The following is an 18,288-nucleotide window of genomic DNA, read 5'->3' on the forward strand; positions in this document are numbered from 1 at the left end:
GCATAGTAGGTGTCTGGTTACAAACCTTTTATGGGCCCTACTCAGCTGGGATATCAGCATCTGCATTATAGCTCCCATCTATTCTTAGGTGGTATCAGAGCACGACTGAACAGGCAAGGCAGAGATAGAATTGCTTTCATTATGTAAAATCTTCTCTATTCTCAGTCTCTTTTTTCACACTTTTCTGTCTGCCCTGTCCTTCTGTCCTGCAGTGCCCTGTTGCTGTCTGTGAAAGCTGTACAACATGGCTTACAGTGTGACTCTGAATGGACCTGGACCGTGGGGCTTCCGACTGCAAGGGGGCAAGGACTTCAACATGCCCTTGACCATCTCCAGAGTAAGTGTGCAAAAAAAACCTTGTTGAGCTTGTTTGGGTTGGGAAATAGCAGTCGTATGTGCACTTTGGCCTGGCCTATCTTTGCACCTAGGTGTGAATAAAGAGAATGTAATGTGAAGTAGAAATGTACCAGTTTGAAGTGCAACCTGGCATTGACAATGCCTCAGGAAGACAGTTCTGGTTAGTATATTTTTATGGATGGTGATACTGTCTCTTAAGTAAGCTTCCAGTTCTGTTCTGTACAGTGTTGTCTCTCCTTGTGCTGATAGGGACCTCACTGGTGCAATTTGGGAGGAAGGGGGTAGAACAACTTTGAATGGGAATACCGAATATTTCTAGAATATAAACACGTAACTGCTTGTAAGTATGTGATGTCAGGTGTTAAAACTGAACAAAGACAGGAATGTGTCCCTTCTTGTGATGGGGTGCTATAGTGGAATAAAGATTAGACGTGTCAAGCAGAAGACTCAGCAGTACTTAAAATACTGTCTTAAATTATGCAGAAGCCTTCCATTTGCAGCTGACAAACAGCATGGATTTAATAATTAATTACCTGGTGTATCTGTCAATTACAGCCATATATCTCCTAGATGCCTTTTTTCTTTTCTCTTCCCCTCGAAGCATTATTTTAAGGTGTTGCAGTTCAGTACTCCTATTACCCAAATTAGCTCAGTTTCTTAAATATTTTTAACATTGGATGGTTTTCAGGAAATTTGTGTTTCCCTTACCTACTTTTCTCTTATAAGATAGTTCTGTGTGATTTCTCGTAGCTTCCTTATTTTTCTCTTGTTTCTGATAGCCTCAAATCTGCCCCAGAATGTTCAGATCTTTCTAGAGAGGTCTTGGTTCCTCCACAAATCACCTACAAAAGAAGGCTTCTTTTGCAGTACAGTGACAAGAGAGGTTACTTATATTACAGTATGTAAGAGAAATACCAGAATGATTTAATCAGAGAAACAAGTAGAATGCAAATAAAAGGTCTGCTCCACTGCAAAATTAATAATAATAATAAACACATCTACACTTCTTTTCAAACTATGTTGTTTTTTGATAATGAAATAATGCAGTCTGTTAACTTGTGGGTACAAAATTTATATCTCTGCAACAAATGTGATTCAAAGTCAGTTGATGAGCTTCTGAAATCTTAGCTATGCTCTTTCATATTCATCCTGTGAAACTGTATCATCTGATCTCCCTTGTTCTTATGCACATTATCCCTTTCTTGGAAGATACAGCTACACTTACCATAACACAAAAGCCTGTGATGATGAGAGGTACTTTTCATAACTCCTTTTGCAGCATAGTAATTGCAAAGAAGGCTGTTCTGGCAGTATTATCAAAAGCAAACAAGCAAAAAATGACTTAAAATACCCCCTGTCTACAAAAATAAACTCCTTTCATAAACTCAGATTAATATTGCTTCTGTGAAATGTGTTGGTATTTCTTTTCTCATCCCACGCAAGGTAAGTACAGAGAGGTGCCATCATATTTTTGTAGGCATTTTATTTTCATGACACTTTGTAGCCTGCACTGCAGGCTTACTATTTTCTTATATTTTTCTTATAAGTCATTCAGTCATACCTAGAGTCTGTCAGCCATGGGCCAGGGCTGTAGCACTTGCACTGTATATGGCACAATCAGTAATGAAAAGCCAGTTGTTTCCCAGAAAGCTCATTGTCTCACAGTGTAATCTGTGAAAGTGTAAACACTATGCCCAAAGGCTGTATGATTGTCATGGGGCTTTTGTGAACATAGGAGGAGCAGAAGTGAAACTGCAACAGTTGAATTCCCAGAGGTGTGGAGGAATTAGCTCTTCACACAGCTGACTGCATTTTCAGCCATAGCAGTGTCAGAAAGCCCTGTTAAATGTTTTTAGATCCTTCCCAGTGAGGCCCAGTTTTTAGCTGGGACTACAGCTTTGGGATGGGATTGGAGTTTAGATCCTGTCTGAGGGCAGAAGCAGACATACAGGAATTAGCACAGCCTCTTTCAGGGGCAGCTGGGATACTTATACCTGCTGATTGTGATGCTTTTAATTGGAGCACAGTGTAATACATGACTTTTTATGATAATCTGTTCTTTATCATCTATCAAATAAATATATCTCCAAACAAATCAGAAATTGCAGTCATAAGTGTGTTGACTAATGAACTCAGCCATAGTTTGCCTTATTGTGGTGGGAAAAGAGAAGCTGTACTTAGATTTTTTTTTTTTAAGATATTCCTGGTGGGGAGGAGGGGAGAGAAGATAACTGTGAGGAAGATCTTGGAAAGGGTGCACAGCTCTAAATGTTGCTAGTGGGTACTATACAACTTTTTATGGACTGGTTTTGATCCACAGCTGTCCTGAGATGAGATTAGACTTTCTATGTGCAAGATGAGTCCTAAACTCCAAATACTTCAATTTAAGGCATGTTACAGTTGCTTTTAATGTCAGATGTGCTGTGTCCCTTTTGGCTACGTGTTCACAGAGTCCTCCTAAGCCTCTAGACTGGATTTGCATGCAGACATGTTCTTTGTGCCCTGACTGCCCCCAATTAATTAGACTGTCTGTGGGTGGGCCACAGAGAACAGAAAGATTCCTCCTTTTTCATGAAGTCTCTGTGCTCTTCTGTCATGCTGCGAGAACACTGCCCCTAAGATCCTGAGGAAGACAATGGAAAGAGTGTAACACAGCAGGGTTGTTCGTCCTATCTATAGTATTAGACCAACATGTTTTCAGGCACCCTCCTGAAAGAGGACACCAGTATTGTGCCATTATGAAGCTAGCCCATGCATAGACATAAGGTGGGTGGGTGCCTGTTGACCTGCACTCTGTCAGCCAGCCCTATACAATTCCCACCCACCTCACACTTTGCCCGGAGAGGAGGGAAGAAATCCTGAAGGTATTTGAAACCTGCTGAGAAAAAGCACGGGACAGGATTGTGGGATTGCTAATGCTCCTGTTCAGGAAAAATGCTCAACACAGTGGAAGGAAATCACACAGATGTTTGGTATAGCAGTTCACTTCTAAAGAAATCTTTGAAACGGTGCCTGAGACACTGTATTTTCTTCCATTCAGGTAGGCCCAGGTGATCAGCTCATTGCTGAATAGTCAAAAGCATAATGCACAGTCAGTCAGCTGGTGACAGGTGAAGATGTGTTCCCCTGAAATGATTGTTCTGCTTATCTGTTCTTTATCTAAAAATAATACCTGACTAACATAAGGGGTGGGAACAAGAAAACAGGAGACAAAAACATGTAGGGAAGAGTTAAGGTCACTCTGCAGCTTTCACACTCCTTTAACAATAGCATTGGGAAATCATCTGTAAACTATTTTTCCAATCCCCACCCTGCAGACCATCCTACCCACTAGAAAAATTCTGTCATGAGATGTCAAATTCAGTTATGAGATGTCAAATTCTGTCATGAAATGTCATGAGCAGGTAGCAGACATAGGAAAACAGTATTGACAGACTTAGTAAAGCTGAGCATCTGTCAGCCCTGCTGAAATGAATGAGACTTGCAAGTTGTTGGCAGTGCTAAGTGCTATCACCAGTGACATGATCATATACATAAATCTGGTCTTTCCAAATTGATGTGGACAGCAAAGCTGTTTATTTTCTCCTACTGCTTGAACTGTCTGGAAGCAAGCAGAATTCATTAATTTTATAGACCTAATCCTCTGTGCGAAGGCTTTTGGACATAATTATCTAAGTGCTTGGTTGCTGTGTTACCTAAGATGGTACGATTGTACATGGTTAGATGCAATAACAGAATGTCTTCATATAATTCTGAATCTTTATTTCTGAACAATAAACTTTTCTAGTGAGACAGGCTGGCTTGCAGGTGATGCAATGACCTGAAATGTGTGAAGGAGCTATCTTTACCTGAGGTAGTGGAAAGGTTATCTAAACCACTCTGGTAACTCATGACTTGTATATTCACTCTGTGGTTATCCATACAGTTTTGTATTTCCTGTTAGAGAGGTTTTTTAGCTGCTTGGGTTCCAAATCAAAAGCCAGAGCCTGGAACAGGAGATAGTGCTTAAACAAAGCAAAAACATTCAAGAAATACTTTTGTTTATTTGATTAAGTGATGAAAAAGTTGAAATCTGGTGATGATGTAAGTCCAGGGAGGGAAAATAACAAACACTGCTACAAAATTAACTGATTAGCTGAATTAAATTAGCTGATCTGTATACTGACTCTGCTGCAAGCAGTCTGAAACAGCTTTTTGAGTCTGGGGAAAACCCTGGTCTAGCATTTTGTAGTCTGTCTCTGCAGGAGCAAGAAGATTTTTTTTTCTCACTCTTGTTAGGTTCTTTCCTTTTATCAGCATCTCGTGTTGATTGCTTCCTGTCCCTCCTCCACTCTCTAGCATGCATATGCCAACCTCTGGCTGTCAATGCCTTTGCTTTAGAGGAGCTATGTGAGAGTATTCATTTCCTGTGGGCTATTGCGTATCAGTGCCTTACAACAGACAACTGAGGAGGAAAGGGAGTCCCTCTTCAATTTTTTCCTTCTTCTATTCCTGAATGAGGGAAAGCCTCAGATGATCTGGGTCAGGCTCTGTGCATTCTGCAGCTGTCCTTTGAATGGCCATGTGGTGCTGTACATAAACTATAATCAGAAAAATTTTTTACCTGTACTGACTGAACTGAAACAATTCATCAGGTTCTCTTAAAGTGCTGGTTCCACATCACCTGTTAAACATCCACCTTTGGTGAATCAGACTGCTGAGTAGCTGTCCTAAAGCTGCAACTAATGCTTTGAGAGGGTTTTTTTCCATCTCGTAATGAGAAGTCCTTTGCGATACTAAAAACTATAGATTCATAGTATTCATAGTAGTTGATATTCTACTAAACTAACAGATAAGTCGGGTGTCCTCTAGGGGTCTGAGTCTTCCTCTTTAACTATTACTCAGTAGAGATGTCTCCTATTTTCTTTAAAGTTCAATTGACTGAGTCAACTTCTGAGAAGGAAGTGAGGAAGTAATTTAATATAATGACTGTCATATTCCTAGATAAACTGTGGTAATTTCTTACACCCAAACTGTTTCACATTCTTCAAGTCTTCTTACAATTTAACTCAGAATAGTTCCTTGTGAGAGGAAAATTAAATACTTCCAGGGCAGCTTTTCAGAGCACTTTGAAACTTTTCTATTTTTGTTTACAAAACAACTATTCTGTGGGCATCAACATTTCTTTGGGATAATCTGTTTAATTTGTTGATTACTTCTCGAGTAACTTCTCAAGGTAACTTCACCTCATCTGAAGTTGCAGCATTCTGAATGTTATTATCTGCAATTATTTGTGATATATGCAAACAATGTCAATATCCTAGAAGAGTGCTAGTTATCTGAGGTGGTATGTTTGCTTTCAAACTAATTTGTGAGCCAGTTCTGCTATGTTTACAGCTCCATCAGAAATAATTGTGTTTCTGTGAGCCTGAGCCCTACAAGTAGATCCTCAGCCTCCTGATTTGGTATTGTTTATTTGAGATGTTCCAGTAGACAGCATCTGTGCTATAAATGGCAGTTCAGTGTACAAGGCATTTGTATGATAAGGTTGAATGTCTCATCAAACACAAGTGTTGTGTCTATGTCAGACAAGGAGACAGGGAGCAAACCCTATAGTTGCATTCCATTTAAATACTTGTAGGACCAGAGAAATGGGTTCTGTCACCTGGGGATCAAAAGATCCCAGGATACTGGGGAGGCAGTTCAAGTTTTAAATGTGTCTATGCAGGTGGCCTAAGAGGTAAGGCATTAGTTATTGACAACATTTCCTGTCTTGGCCAAAAATACTGTATCAGGTCTGAGAAGTAATCCCAATGGATGTTTCACCAAAGCCACTAACACTTTAAGAGGAGCTTTGGTTTCAGCAGATACCCAATTTTGTATCCAAAGCAGTTCCAGCACAAGATGGGTTATTTTTTCCTTCTGGGTTAACAGTCATGATAGAACTAAGATTTGTTTTCTTTCTTTGCAGAAAATATTCTGAAAAATCCATGAAGTTTGTTGTTGTAACCTTAAACTCAGGGTTTTTTTTGTTTTGTTTTGGGGTTTAGTTTTTTTTTTTTTGGTTTTTTTTTTTGTTTGTTTGTTTGTTTGTTTTGTTCTATTACAATTTTTATTTAAACTGTAGCATGATAGCGCAGTGTGATTTGAATGCATGTATCGAATTTGACAAAATAACTTTCAGGAGCAGCATGTAGCCATGTAGCAGCTCTTGGTCAAATAATTTCTCCTTTAAATCAAATAGGTATTTGGAAGACAAAGGCAGCCCCTCATATCTTTGTGTGATTAGAGTAATCACTAAGTCCACTGCTGAAGGTCAGGGGTATATACAGAGTATTATGTGCTCTGCACAGATACTGTGCAGAAATTGTCTATTTAAGACTATGTTCTTCAGTTCTACCTGTTTTGAATTTCAGGAGAAACATAACACCCTGGTAGAATATAGGCCAGGTAAATGTGATTAATAGCTGAGGTTCTGGTTTAAATGGTGTTATACATTCAAACCTAATATTCTAACTGTTCTGACACAAAATACATGGGTTTGAAGCCTTTTCTTAATTTCACCTCCTAAGGGCTTCTTAATTTGGAGTGGGATTGTAGCTGAATCATCAATACTTGTGTGGCATTATCTGTGAAAAGAGCTCATTCTATGAAATAACTGGGCTGAATAACATCTATGCAATTACCAGCTCAGTTATAAAGTAACTTTGCAGCTTTCTTTCCTGCAAAAGAAATGGAGATGCAGCTCTTCCCTTGAACGGAAGGCGTATAGTGCTAGCTGTTGGAAGTGGGCTCAAGACTGGTGTAAAAGTGAGTTCACAACTGAGGATAACAGCAGTGGTTTTATGGAGGAGGGAGGAAAGGGCCTTTCTTTAACCTAAGGAAACAGATCCCCAACTCAAATTAGTTATGTTTCTTCTTCACTTGTTTTAAGATTTAACAGTCTGCCCTGGCAAATGGATAATGTGGTCTGACACATTGTTCAGCCTTTGACCTAGAATTCACTCATTTGAGAATATAGTTTATGTAGTATTTCAGGAAGTCCTCAGATTTACATAATTATTATTTGAGTTAATGACTTTGCAGATCCCTTAGAATGAGTAAATATCAGGAGGTAAAAATTTCATTATTAATTTATAGCTGCTGAACTGTTAGGGCTTTATAATTAAAATGCACAATAAACTTTTTTTGAGGTGACACTTTTTATTAGTGTTTGATGTCTGAACTCTGTAAATGACCATCTTAACACAGCAGATAACTCTGTCATTATCTCCATTCTGAATACACTATTGCAAAATGTTCTCCAGCCAGTGGAACACAAGGAGAAATTAGCTCTGCAAATATGTTAACATTAACTTTCAATACTAGCAACAGCAGTTCCCATCTTGTTGTTGAATTAGTAGCATAAAGTGTATGTTATACTAAAACTATCAAAAATGTGGATGTTTAAATGCAAAATAACACCAACCCTTGAGTAGCAATGTGGAAGTATGAAAATGGTGTACAAAATGCAATAGTCTTCATTATAATCCAGCTTTCATGGTGAGCTGGAGCTAGCAGAGAAGACAATCTCATGTAGCCAGTTTGTGTGTAACTAGTTCTGCATGTGGGTACTTGAGGAGCCACCATTTTAATGCATAATATAGCATTAAATAGTGTCTAGTGTGATATAAGATAAGGCTCTTCTTTTCCACTAAGTTTTGTTGCAAGATTAGGCAAATTGTAAATGTGCAGGTAAATTTTTAGTCCCTGTTGAAAGGTCTTGAGGAGAGGAAGGAGGGAATTTCTGCTGAATATGGTAAAAATCAATTGCAACTGCAAGTTTTGAGGAAATAAATGAATTTAAAACTGTGTCTGGCAATGTCTGCAGTACTGTGCTAGTAGAAATGAATAATGCTAATTGGAAAATAATGGTTTCTATACACAGCATGTTAAAGGGCTATTTCTTCTGTACTAGTGTAATTAAAGCCTTAATAAAAAGGTTACCTGAGAACAAAATATTCAAATAGACTTTCTGCTACAGTCGTCTAAATTCCTAAATGCTAATTTGATAGAAGTATGCTATATTTAATAAATTGTATTCATTAATTCATAAAGAATTTTGTTTTTGCTGGTACAGAGTGAGGACAAGGGTCTCAATAAATGTGCTGTTAGGGCACATTGTGTTGACCCATTATTCACATTGTATATTTAAAAGCTAACAGGTATCACATGTGAAAATATGTTGCAGAGATGATGATTTTTTTTCTAAAAAAGTATTTTATTTAGCTACTATCATAAAACTCAGGTCTTAAAAAAATAAAAGCTTGGTCACATAAAGCTGGCCCTGAAGCTTAGGTCAGTCTTACTGGTGGGTGCCCTTCGGGGACAGTTCTAAAATCTCCCATTTTTCAGATCCATGAAGAGTATAATATTTCCCCCAAATGTTGAGCTGTTTGTGTTCTTCTAAGAGATTTATGGGAGAAAAAGCACACATTAACTAAAGGGAAGAGAGTACTTGGAATTTAGGTACTTTCAAAAAATTCATTTTCACCTTACAAATGGTTCCAGATAATATCTTGAATGGGCTTCCTATAAGGTGATTCCTGTCTTTGGTAGTGGTGGTTAGCAGCCATTTTCCCAAAAAGTCAATGAGATCTTGCTCTTCTTTTAGGGAGGTGAAATGGGCCAAATGTCTTGAAAGGCATGCAAATCCCCTGACGAGGTTAGAGTTACTTTCTGCACCTCCCACGTGCATAGCTGGTGTTGTGATCATCTATGGCACAGGTGTTCAGTGCCTGGACACAGTGCATAAATAGGTTTTAACCTTTCTCCAAAATCCTTCCAAATACACTTGATTTGTAGCATTAGCAGCTGAGGATTAGGAGAAATACAGCCCTTCACATGGTTTCACCCTATTCCCACCTTTCCCTTGCTCAGAGTCCAAATTCCAGCCTCTGGGTTATTTTGGCTCCATGCCTCTCTTGCTTAGCCATACCTAATACAGACATAAACCCTTATTCTTATTAAAAGTAGGAGGCTTAAGGACACATGCTTACTTCAAACAATTTATGGGTTCTCTGTTTGAAGCCAGCATTAGTGACAATTAGTCTTTGTGGCATGAATAAAAATTATTTGCAGTGCATTGTAGTACTTACCTGCTTAGGGTGCTGTGCACACTCTTGAGAAGCCTCTGTGGGACTCTCATGCTATATTTAAAGCATCCAGTAACTTAGGAAGCTATTTTGAATTGGAACCAATGCTACGTTTACCTCAAGCTTCTGGAATGGGACATCTTATCCAAAACTCCAAAAATACCACGTGTAACCCCAGATTCTAGTACTTAGTGCCAAATTGGAATGCCCTGGTATTAGGGTGAATTTGGGCTGCCTTTCCTTGATCCTGGGGGTCACTGGGACCTCCTGTTCTATTTGAGAATGTCAGCATTCTCTCCTTACCTAATCATAGCTGTTTCAGAAATGGCTAAGGGCAGTTGGTACTATGGCAGGTGTTTAAAAAAGAAAGTCAAAGCAAGATGGTCTTTTTCATCAGCATTGGCTGAGGTTAATTATTGTAGGGGGAAAAAAAAAAGAATAATCCTTCTGCTAATTTTTTAATTTAAAACATTTGTAAAATACAAGTACCTTCCTAACCTGCTGACAAAATTCCTTACCTGTCTGAAAGATTCTTGTCTCAGTGTTTTGCTTAAATTATCCAACAAATTATGCAAGATGAGATCCTTTATACCTTTTGTCAACTGTATGGAGGGGGGTGGATGAGGATCTCTCTATTACGTGTGTGCTTTGCTTTCTTCATGACAAGAAGTGGTCAGCAGTCTGCAAGCATCATCAATTGTGTGGACAGCAGCAAACCACATCAACCTGAACTGCAATCTCTTCCCAGTTTGATTGTCTGCTGCTCAGTACTGCTTCTTTTCAGGGCAACAGTTGTAAAATTGAAACGTGCTGGTTTGCCATCTAGTTCTCAGTAGTTCAGGCTGAGTTCAGAGTTGTGGGTATCAGACTATTGGCACCTCATGTGAAGGGTGAACAGATTATTGAGGTGCCAGAATTGTTTGGATGCCTCAGCCCTGAGGAATAGCAAACCTCTCCTCTCTTTTGAGGGAGGTTTTATCCCACTTTTGAGAATTGTGTGCCTCAACTGTAGCAGCCGGCTGCAAGGACAAGTACTGATGTCTCTTGGCATTCATCCTCACTCCGTGTGAGATTGTCCTCTGCTGTCTCCTCCTTCCATATGCCTGGAATGCTTATGTGGCCTCTTCCCCTTGCCTCTTTTCTTTGCTCTATTCCCACATTCTGCCTCACCAGAATGTGCTATCCTTTCTTTGCTCCCAGCTTTTGATGCTGTTTAGATTAAGTAAGAGAGGAGGAGCAAAAAGGTGAAGACTGAATTTGGGAAGTGAAAGACTTAGACCCTCCAAAAGGTGTTATAATGTCCTATAGAGCCATGAAGGGACAGAAAAGGAATGTGCAGGAAGGAGCTGGCTAAATATGGTGCTACATGGAAGTTCAGAATGGCTTGTGTGAAGCTGAGGGGTTTCCTGTTTCTCTGATTACATGTGCTGCTGTATTAAATAGCCTTCTCTAGCTTCTGCTAAAGAACCCAAGCTGCAAATAATACCAATATCACTTCTGCATTGACTAATAGAGTGCATCTTCACTGTGATTCCTGGAAGAGACTTTCCTCCTTTTACAATCACACATCCTATGGTCCACAAAAAGATGGATTTGTCCTGCTCAGCAGCAGTTCCTTTTCCTTACATACCTGTGATTACTTTTCTTCAGAGCAGAAGTGGATCCTCACCCTGTAAAATGTCATCTTAGATTGTAATCTCCAACTTTTTCTTTGAAGAAAATATGCTGAGCATAGATAGTAAAACACATTAATATTCTTAAAAATATATATCTAAAAACACAAGCAGATAGTTATTGAGAGCATTTCCATAATTTCCACATGCCTAAACATGGGGATTAAGTGGTGGTGAAGGGAAACAGAACAGAATAGACTTTCTTCAAGGTCTAGATAATTAGTGAATTAGTTTGGTTTTAATTTCACTTCAGTTTTATCTAGACTCAATTCTTTCCTAGGAAGAATGAGAAGAAAGTCTAAAGATTGATAATTTGCATGAACAGGTTGCTCTTTGGAAGAAAATGAACTGGTTTTGATTTTTTCCAGTGCGTGTCTGGCTTGTCATGGAGGTTATCCCAGCTTGTGGGAACATTCCTGGCCAAAAAAAAAGTGATCATCCCTTCCACAATACTGAAGACATATTTGCAGTGTGATTGACAAGATGAGGAGGTGGTATATAATTTCTGTGCATGTCAAGGGACTGGCAGTCTATGAAACCAAAACTAGAACTTAGCTTCTTTTTTTATCCCTTGAACAGATGCAGTACCAGCAGCTGCAATAGGATCTTTTATACATTCCACCCATGATTCCCTGGAGTTCATGTGTCCTAAAGACAACCTGGAAAGGAGGCAGGACACTCTCTTGTACAGTATTACATGTTATAACTACAGTGTGAGATGCTGATCTTTCTCATAGGGAAAGAATTCCAGGCTGGATCTGAGGTTCATGGCATTTGATGGAATGGGTAGATGTCTTTATTTCTTGCAACTCTGACTATTTAGCTCAAATGCTTAATTTGGTCTCTAAATTTTGTTTTATTAAAACTCTTTATAGACTAGAAAGCAGAACAAAGAAGTAGTTTTATTATAATTTGACAATTATTTGCCTTATTAATTGGGCCTTTAATTAGTTTTTTCTGAGGGACTGGTTGAGAGGACTGGTAAACAATATTACTTCTTTTGTCTCCATTAAGTCTCCTCCACTGTTTTTTAGAGATTGGATTGGGTTCCAATATTAAATGCATCTCCAAGCCTAGGAGGCCAGGAAAGAGCTCTCACCATGTAGTTGATTGTTAAGCCTCTTTGTTCAATGCATAGATAATGGGTTTAGGTAGGAATAAACTTTTCTTGTTGGTGTTTAATTTTAGAACATCCACAGTGAATGTTCTGGCCTGGATGCCACAAGTCTTTAGTTTCAGTCTTCCCATAAAGCATCTTGGCTACTGTCTGACACTATTTGTGCCATACATCCACACTAGTGTGCTACTGCCCTTGGATACACTAATGCTGTAAAGAGAAATGTTTAGAAAATACTCTCTAAAATATTATGTTTTTCCACTGAAGACAACACAATTTTACAATAGCAAAATAGGGATCAGGAACTATGGAGAAAAGCCCTCAAATTGCCAAAGGGTTTTTTTTTTTTTTTCTTTTTAATAAAGGGGACATGCCCTCTTTTGAAGCTGTTAATATCTTCTCACCATTGCAGCAATTACAATAATGGGATACTCAGTAAAAGTTAATTTTCTCAATGTGTCATGAGAGAAGCTTTTTTCTGGCAAAATTGTAACACCATAAAAGAGATGATAGTGACCTCCCTGAAGAGGTGAATTTGAAACAGCTAATTGTTTCTTAGTATTAATTTGAATATTTTCATATATTTATTGAATAAAGTCATAATAATTAAAACCGCCAAATCCCTAGGTTTATCTGTTAACAACAAATAGTCAAGTAAAAGCAGGTTTTTATAGAAGGATATCAAATCCTGAGAACAGATGAAAAAGGCAGTGATTTGCAATGTCCTTAGTAAATTTTTAGTTGGAACACAAAGGTGTTCTCCCTGTTTTCCCTACGGAGTGTATACTGTTTAGGATCTGTGTATTTATCTTTGGATGCTAATGGCCAAAAAATCCCTCTCTTTTTCAGTTTTTTTTTTTCTTTAGCAGCTGATGAACAGATATTCATGATTACATACACACACATACCCATATATATATATATATATATATATATATATATATATATATATATATATGTATGTATATCTTTCCTCTGTCATTTGTCACACCATTACTTACTTTTTGCCCAGTTTATCTTGCTTTGATACCAGAATAAGTAAAATCAAGGCTTTTTTGATAGTGTCTTTGTACTTTTTGTGCAGCTTCATTCCAAGGCAAATAGCCATTGGTTGGCTCTGCCTCTTGACACTTTCCCCCCTTCCTCTGGTGACTTGTGTTACTTTGTAGTGCAAGTAGGTTGCACTGTTACAGTACTCAATTCAATTAGATAATGTAACACAGAGAGTGCCATGGCCTCATGTTCAAGGATCTGCCTAGAAGTTGCACTTAAAAATTGATAACTTGAATTTTAACATCCTTTTAATTTTGAAATATGTCTTTAACTTCTGTGATCCTTGATATTGTCTTGAAGTGTCTTTCCTTAATCTGCTTTGTTGTTTGTTTGTTTTTGATGGTTAATTTTCATTGCAAAGACCAGTGAGAGAGACTAGGATTGTACTTTATTTTTTGATTAAAATACACATTGTCCATTTTGGGAGATGAGATGACCATGTTACATTGTATCCTTTTTATTAGCTTCACTCCAATCCACTGTTATCCATAGTCTCAACATATGTATAACTGTATTATATCCTCTAAGTAGAAACCAAAGGACCTACAAGACTGAGCAAACTATGCAAATACTAGGAATTAGGCATATGTTCCAAGATAGTGAGGTTGTTAGTGAGCACTGTATGTACTGATGGATATCGAAGCTTCATGTGGAAATGAATGGTAGTTTTTGCTATTGCTATCTTTCACTGTCAAAGTATTGGGCAATATTCTGCTAGGACTGGGATGGTATTTTGAGATTTAAGTTTGGATTAAGTAATGTCAAGACAAATGCCATTCTGACAAAAGAGAGAGCACTGTAAGCCTACATACTGACATAGAACCATAAGGTAGAAGTTTGAAATCTTGCATGGCAATTGTCTTTCTATAACAGTCCTTTTATTCTAGTGAACACAAGATTAATCTATTGTAATTTAAACAAGGAAGTCCTGCTTCCACTTCACTGCTAGCTCAGAATATTTACTCTGATATTTAGAACAAACCTGATTAATTTTGTGTTGCTCTACAGGTTATTTTAAATACATTGTGGTGCTGGTAGTTGGAAGGAATGTTCTCCCAGAGGGGTAAAAAAACCCTCACAGCCTACTAAAAAACCCCAAAAAGTATATTGTCAATAGAGTCAGATATTACTGGATCTTTAAAGGACCAAAGCTATTCAACTCATAAAAGTTTTAGTAGACTATAATTAAAGAATTCTTTTGGATTTGTATACTTGAGACTGTGATGTGGCCAATTCCCAATGTCAAATCCCCTTTCCCCCAGTTTTATCAAAGTATGAAGGTCTTGACTGAGTGAGATGCTATTGTTGGCAAGACTTTGATGGACACTTCTGGAATTTCATTGCAGAAGCCATGACTTCTGTTTTATCTGAAATCTCACTGGCTCTTGATGACAGACAAACTCTGTTTTTAGCATTGCACTGAAGGTCAGGCAAGTGACTGGTTTCCAAATAGAGTAACTGAAGATATTGGAACAGGTTTATTCCTGGTATAATTCCACTGGTTCTGTGAAGTTACAGGGGAATATACTTGTCAAGAGAGCCTTATGATTTGAAGGATAATACCACTGTTCTCAATAATTTATGTATAAAAAGAGCTTGGAAAACATACTATTAATGTTAAAATTCTTCTCTAAGAGAAATTCTACACTCACTAAAATAAGGGCAATATTTTTAGCTGGAATAAACTAATATAACTCCATTAAGGAGACTGACCACGGTAGAATGTAATTTTTTTTCTAATATCTGGGAATCCAGCTCTGGCTTCTTTAATTACCAGTGAAGTTGAGCTTTTCTGGCTGTGTAAATATTTTAGGACTAATCTAGGAAATGTATACACTGCCTAGGCTGCTTTCCTAGTGGCAGTTGGGATGATTCCATTATTTTTTACAGATCTTTAATTTTAGTTGCAGTTTTGGCACTGAAGTCCATAAACTGAGTATCAAGCAGACTGGTTAGTTATTTTACTTAATTTTTGCAAGCTATTCGTTACCTTAATTCATACAGAAAGCAAAAACTGATTTTGTAGATTGATCAAGAAAATTAAAACTAAATACTATACTATTGTTGGGGCATTAGTGAAGGAATAATCAATCTCTTTGTTAGAATGACATTGCAAAAGCCAAAAGTATTAGGTAATGTGAAAAAATTCTTGTGGGAAAAACTTAGGCAAGATCACAACCACACTGACATTTTCACATTGATTGTGGAAAGCAGAGGAGCAAATGTCAGCTAGTGGATGCAAGAAGTGTGTGAGTGTTGGCAGAGAGGTTTAGCTATGGCTAATGAGGAAGGGCTTTCCATCTCCTGCTTTATGGGGTTGAATCCGTCAGTCTGGGTTGGGGACATAAAGTCATAGATGCAGAAAGATGCTTTGGTAAAAGCTGTTGCCTTGTATGCCACATTGTCCCTGAAGGGCTAGAGTTACACTGATTACTGTTGTCCTGTGACAGTGGGAGTTGGTGCAAAAATTCAAGATTTAAGTTTTTACAAAGAGAGGATGGTCAAGAATGAAAAAGAAATGTAAACCATGTTTTCTATTTCGTAAAACATACGCAAGTATAATTTTTACAGTTTTTTGGTGGAAATGTATCCCTTAAAGCTGAGAGGGCATGTTACAATCGTTTGGTCTTACTGTCCCCAAGAGCTTTTCCTTAGAGGTGTCAGAATGTTTCTTTAATGACAGATACTCTGACAATCATGAAGTGCAAACAACTGTTGCCATGACAAGGCAGGATTTCTTCAAATTGAATTAGCTTTGACTCTGATGCTGTACCCAGAAGGCTCCACTTTTCTGAACCATTCACAACATATGCTTTTATAAATCCTTCAAAAACCCCTGCACTCTTTCTATACTCTAGGTTTTAACGTCAAAGCAAATCTATATTCTACTTGTGGCACCTGCTGTGGCACATACTTCAGCTACTTCAGGGGACTACTAAGCATACCACCATACTTAAAGTCCTGTCAACATAGCAGTGATAAAGACCCTTTGGAAAATGTATAGCTCCACCCTAAAAAAATAATTTATCATAACTCATAAAGGAGAATTAATTGGCATTTAGTACATGTAATAATATGGATTAGTGCCCTTCATGAACAGGGCCATGTATAAAAGCACAGGCCACCTAGAGGAGTATTTTTTAACAAGGCAAAACAATTTTTATGAAAAATAAAGTCCACTTTAAAAAATATACTTCGGACAGTCGATATATTGATAAGTGCTGTTGTGCTGAATACTTTTAAGTCAGGCTTCAGCAACATCAATCTGGATTAATAGATATTGAAAATATTATCATATAGTATTTTCATATGTATGAATAATAAGTATAATAAATATATTATAGCTTAATTTAAAAGTTTGTTAAAAATCAGCTTTTTCCATTTTTCAATACCAACAGAGTTTAGATGAAGGGTTAACAAAATGTTTTGTTGTAATATTGCTGTCCACTATGGAAATACGTTCACTATGCACTCATCAATATTTTGTCTGTAGCTTAGGCAAAAATAGGCGGATTCATCAGGGTCTTTGGCATATTAGCATATTGTGACTGTATTTGAGCGTGTGCACTATCTAGGATGATGTTTTCAAGTTGATTGTCCTAGTAATTACAGAAAGCTAGAAAGGGAGTGAAAGGTTTTAAGGGGAAAAAAGCAATTTTCTTAGTATTGATTCATGTTTACTTCAGAAGGTTCTGTAGTCCTCCTTTCTTCCCAGTGAGAAAAGTCTACAACTCTGAAATACAGTCTCTCCTACATCCATTATATGTATATATATATATTTTTTTAATTCATGTCTATCCTCTATAGGTTTGTAATGACAAGGAGCTGCTTAATTGAACTACAGACAAATATAGACAGATCCTTTTGATCCTGTGGAGCATTCTTCTGACTTTCTACCATTAACATGGGCTGGTTGTCTGCATTCTGCCAACACAGATAATGTTTATTTCTTTAATTTCTGTGATATAAGCTTATATGTTATTCAAAGACTGCAGAGATAGTGTGCTCTGAGTGGCTGCACTGGAGCAGAAGACAACTGTGGTACAAAGAGGAAGATGTGTTACACACTGACTTTGCAAAATGGCAAGTTAGATGTGTCTCTTCTGTGAAGTGTTTGCTGTGGCCCTAGCCATAATCATTAGGGAGGTTCCCAGAGGAAAGGAGGAGATGAACTTACAAGTTCTTAGTTTGATAAGAAAAGCAGGGAGGTTGCTTTTTGGGACAGGAGCATCAGGCTGCCTGTCATCCTTAATTTTACTTCCATACTCATAAAACCAACATGAGCATAAAACTAGAGAAAGAACAGAAGAGCTTTTAGAACTTCATTGTAAATTGAACTTATATTTTCTGAATGTGATTTAAAACAAAATAATTCATGCCTTGCCTGAGGTGAAAATGAACCCTCTGATTTACCATTGCCCGGCTGTTATGAAAGCACTTGTAATGCAAAGCAATTAGCAGAGAAACTGAAATACTCGCATTTGCACTGAAGAGAATAAATTTGTGCAAAATAATGGGGAATTGGGACCATAATACTTTTGCTCTGCTGAAGTTTTATTTCTTATGTGTTGGCAGGACAGAAAAAGTTCTCAAATCAAATGGGCTGGGGTCACAGGAAGAGTATGCACAATGGAATTAATTTCCTGCATGAGACTCCTTGACTCACTAGCTTGCACAGCAGCTAGATTCACTCCTTACTTGAGGAAGGTAGTTGTAATGATGCTATTTCAAAAGCTGCTAATCTTAGAGCAGTTCTGTTCTTTGTCCTTCCTTCTTTAGAAGGATTTAACTGCTTTAGATATGCACACTTTCAGTTCTCAATTCTGCCTTCTTGCTTTGTTTTAGTTTGGTTTTATTTTATTTTCCTGAGTGTTGATTATCAATGTACCCATTGGTATAAGCACAAGACTTTCTAATTACACACTGGTGTACCATAAGCAGCACACAGCCTTCTTATCAAATTTTACATAAGATG

The 18,288-nt window shown here is 37.7% G+C and overlaps 1 protein-coding gene across 5 annotated transcripts in view; it reads left to right on the top strand.

Moving 5' to 3' along the window:
• LDB3 (LIM domain binding 3) overlaps positions 1–18,288 on the top strand; it is a 106,487-nt gene continuing 88,199 nt past the window's right edge. For 4 of the 5 annotated variants that reach the window (XM_056495643.1, XM_056495646.1, XM_056495644.1 and 1 more), the window contains exons 1-2: positions 52–113; positions 213–337. In XM_056495643.1, the coding sequence (XP_056351618.1) occupies positions 245–337 (93 nt within the window). In that variant the 5' untranslated portion in view covers positions 52–113; positions 213–244. Of the gene's footprint in view, positions 114–212; positions 338–18,288 lie in introns of all 5 variants that reach the window. The other variant, XM_056495642.1, reaches the window with a different exon arrangement.

Source organism: Oenanthe melanoleuca, chromosome 6, assembly GCF_029582105.1.
Source record: "Oenanthe melanoleuca isolate GR-GAL-2019-014 chromosome 6, OMel1.0, whole genome shotgun sequence".
Classification (NCBI taxonomy): domain Eukaryota; kingdom Metazoa; phylum Chordata; class Aves; order Passeriformes; family Muscicapidae; genus Oenanthe; species Oenanthe melanoleuca.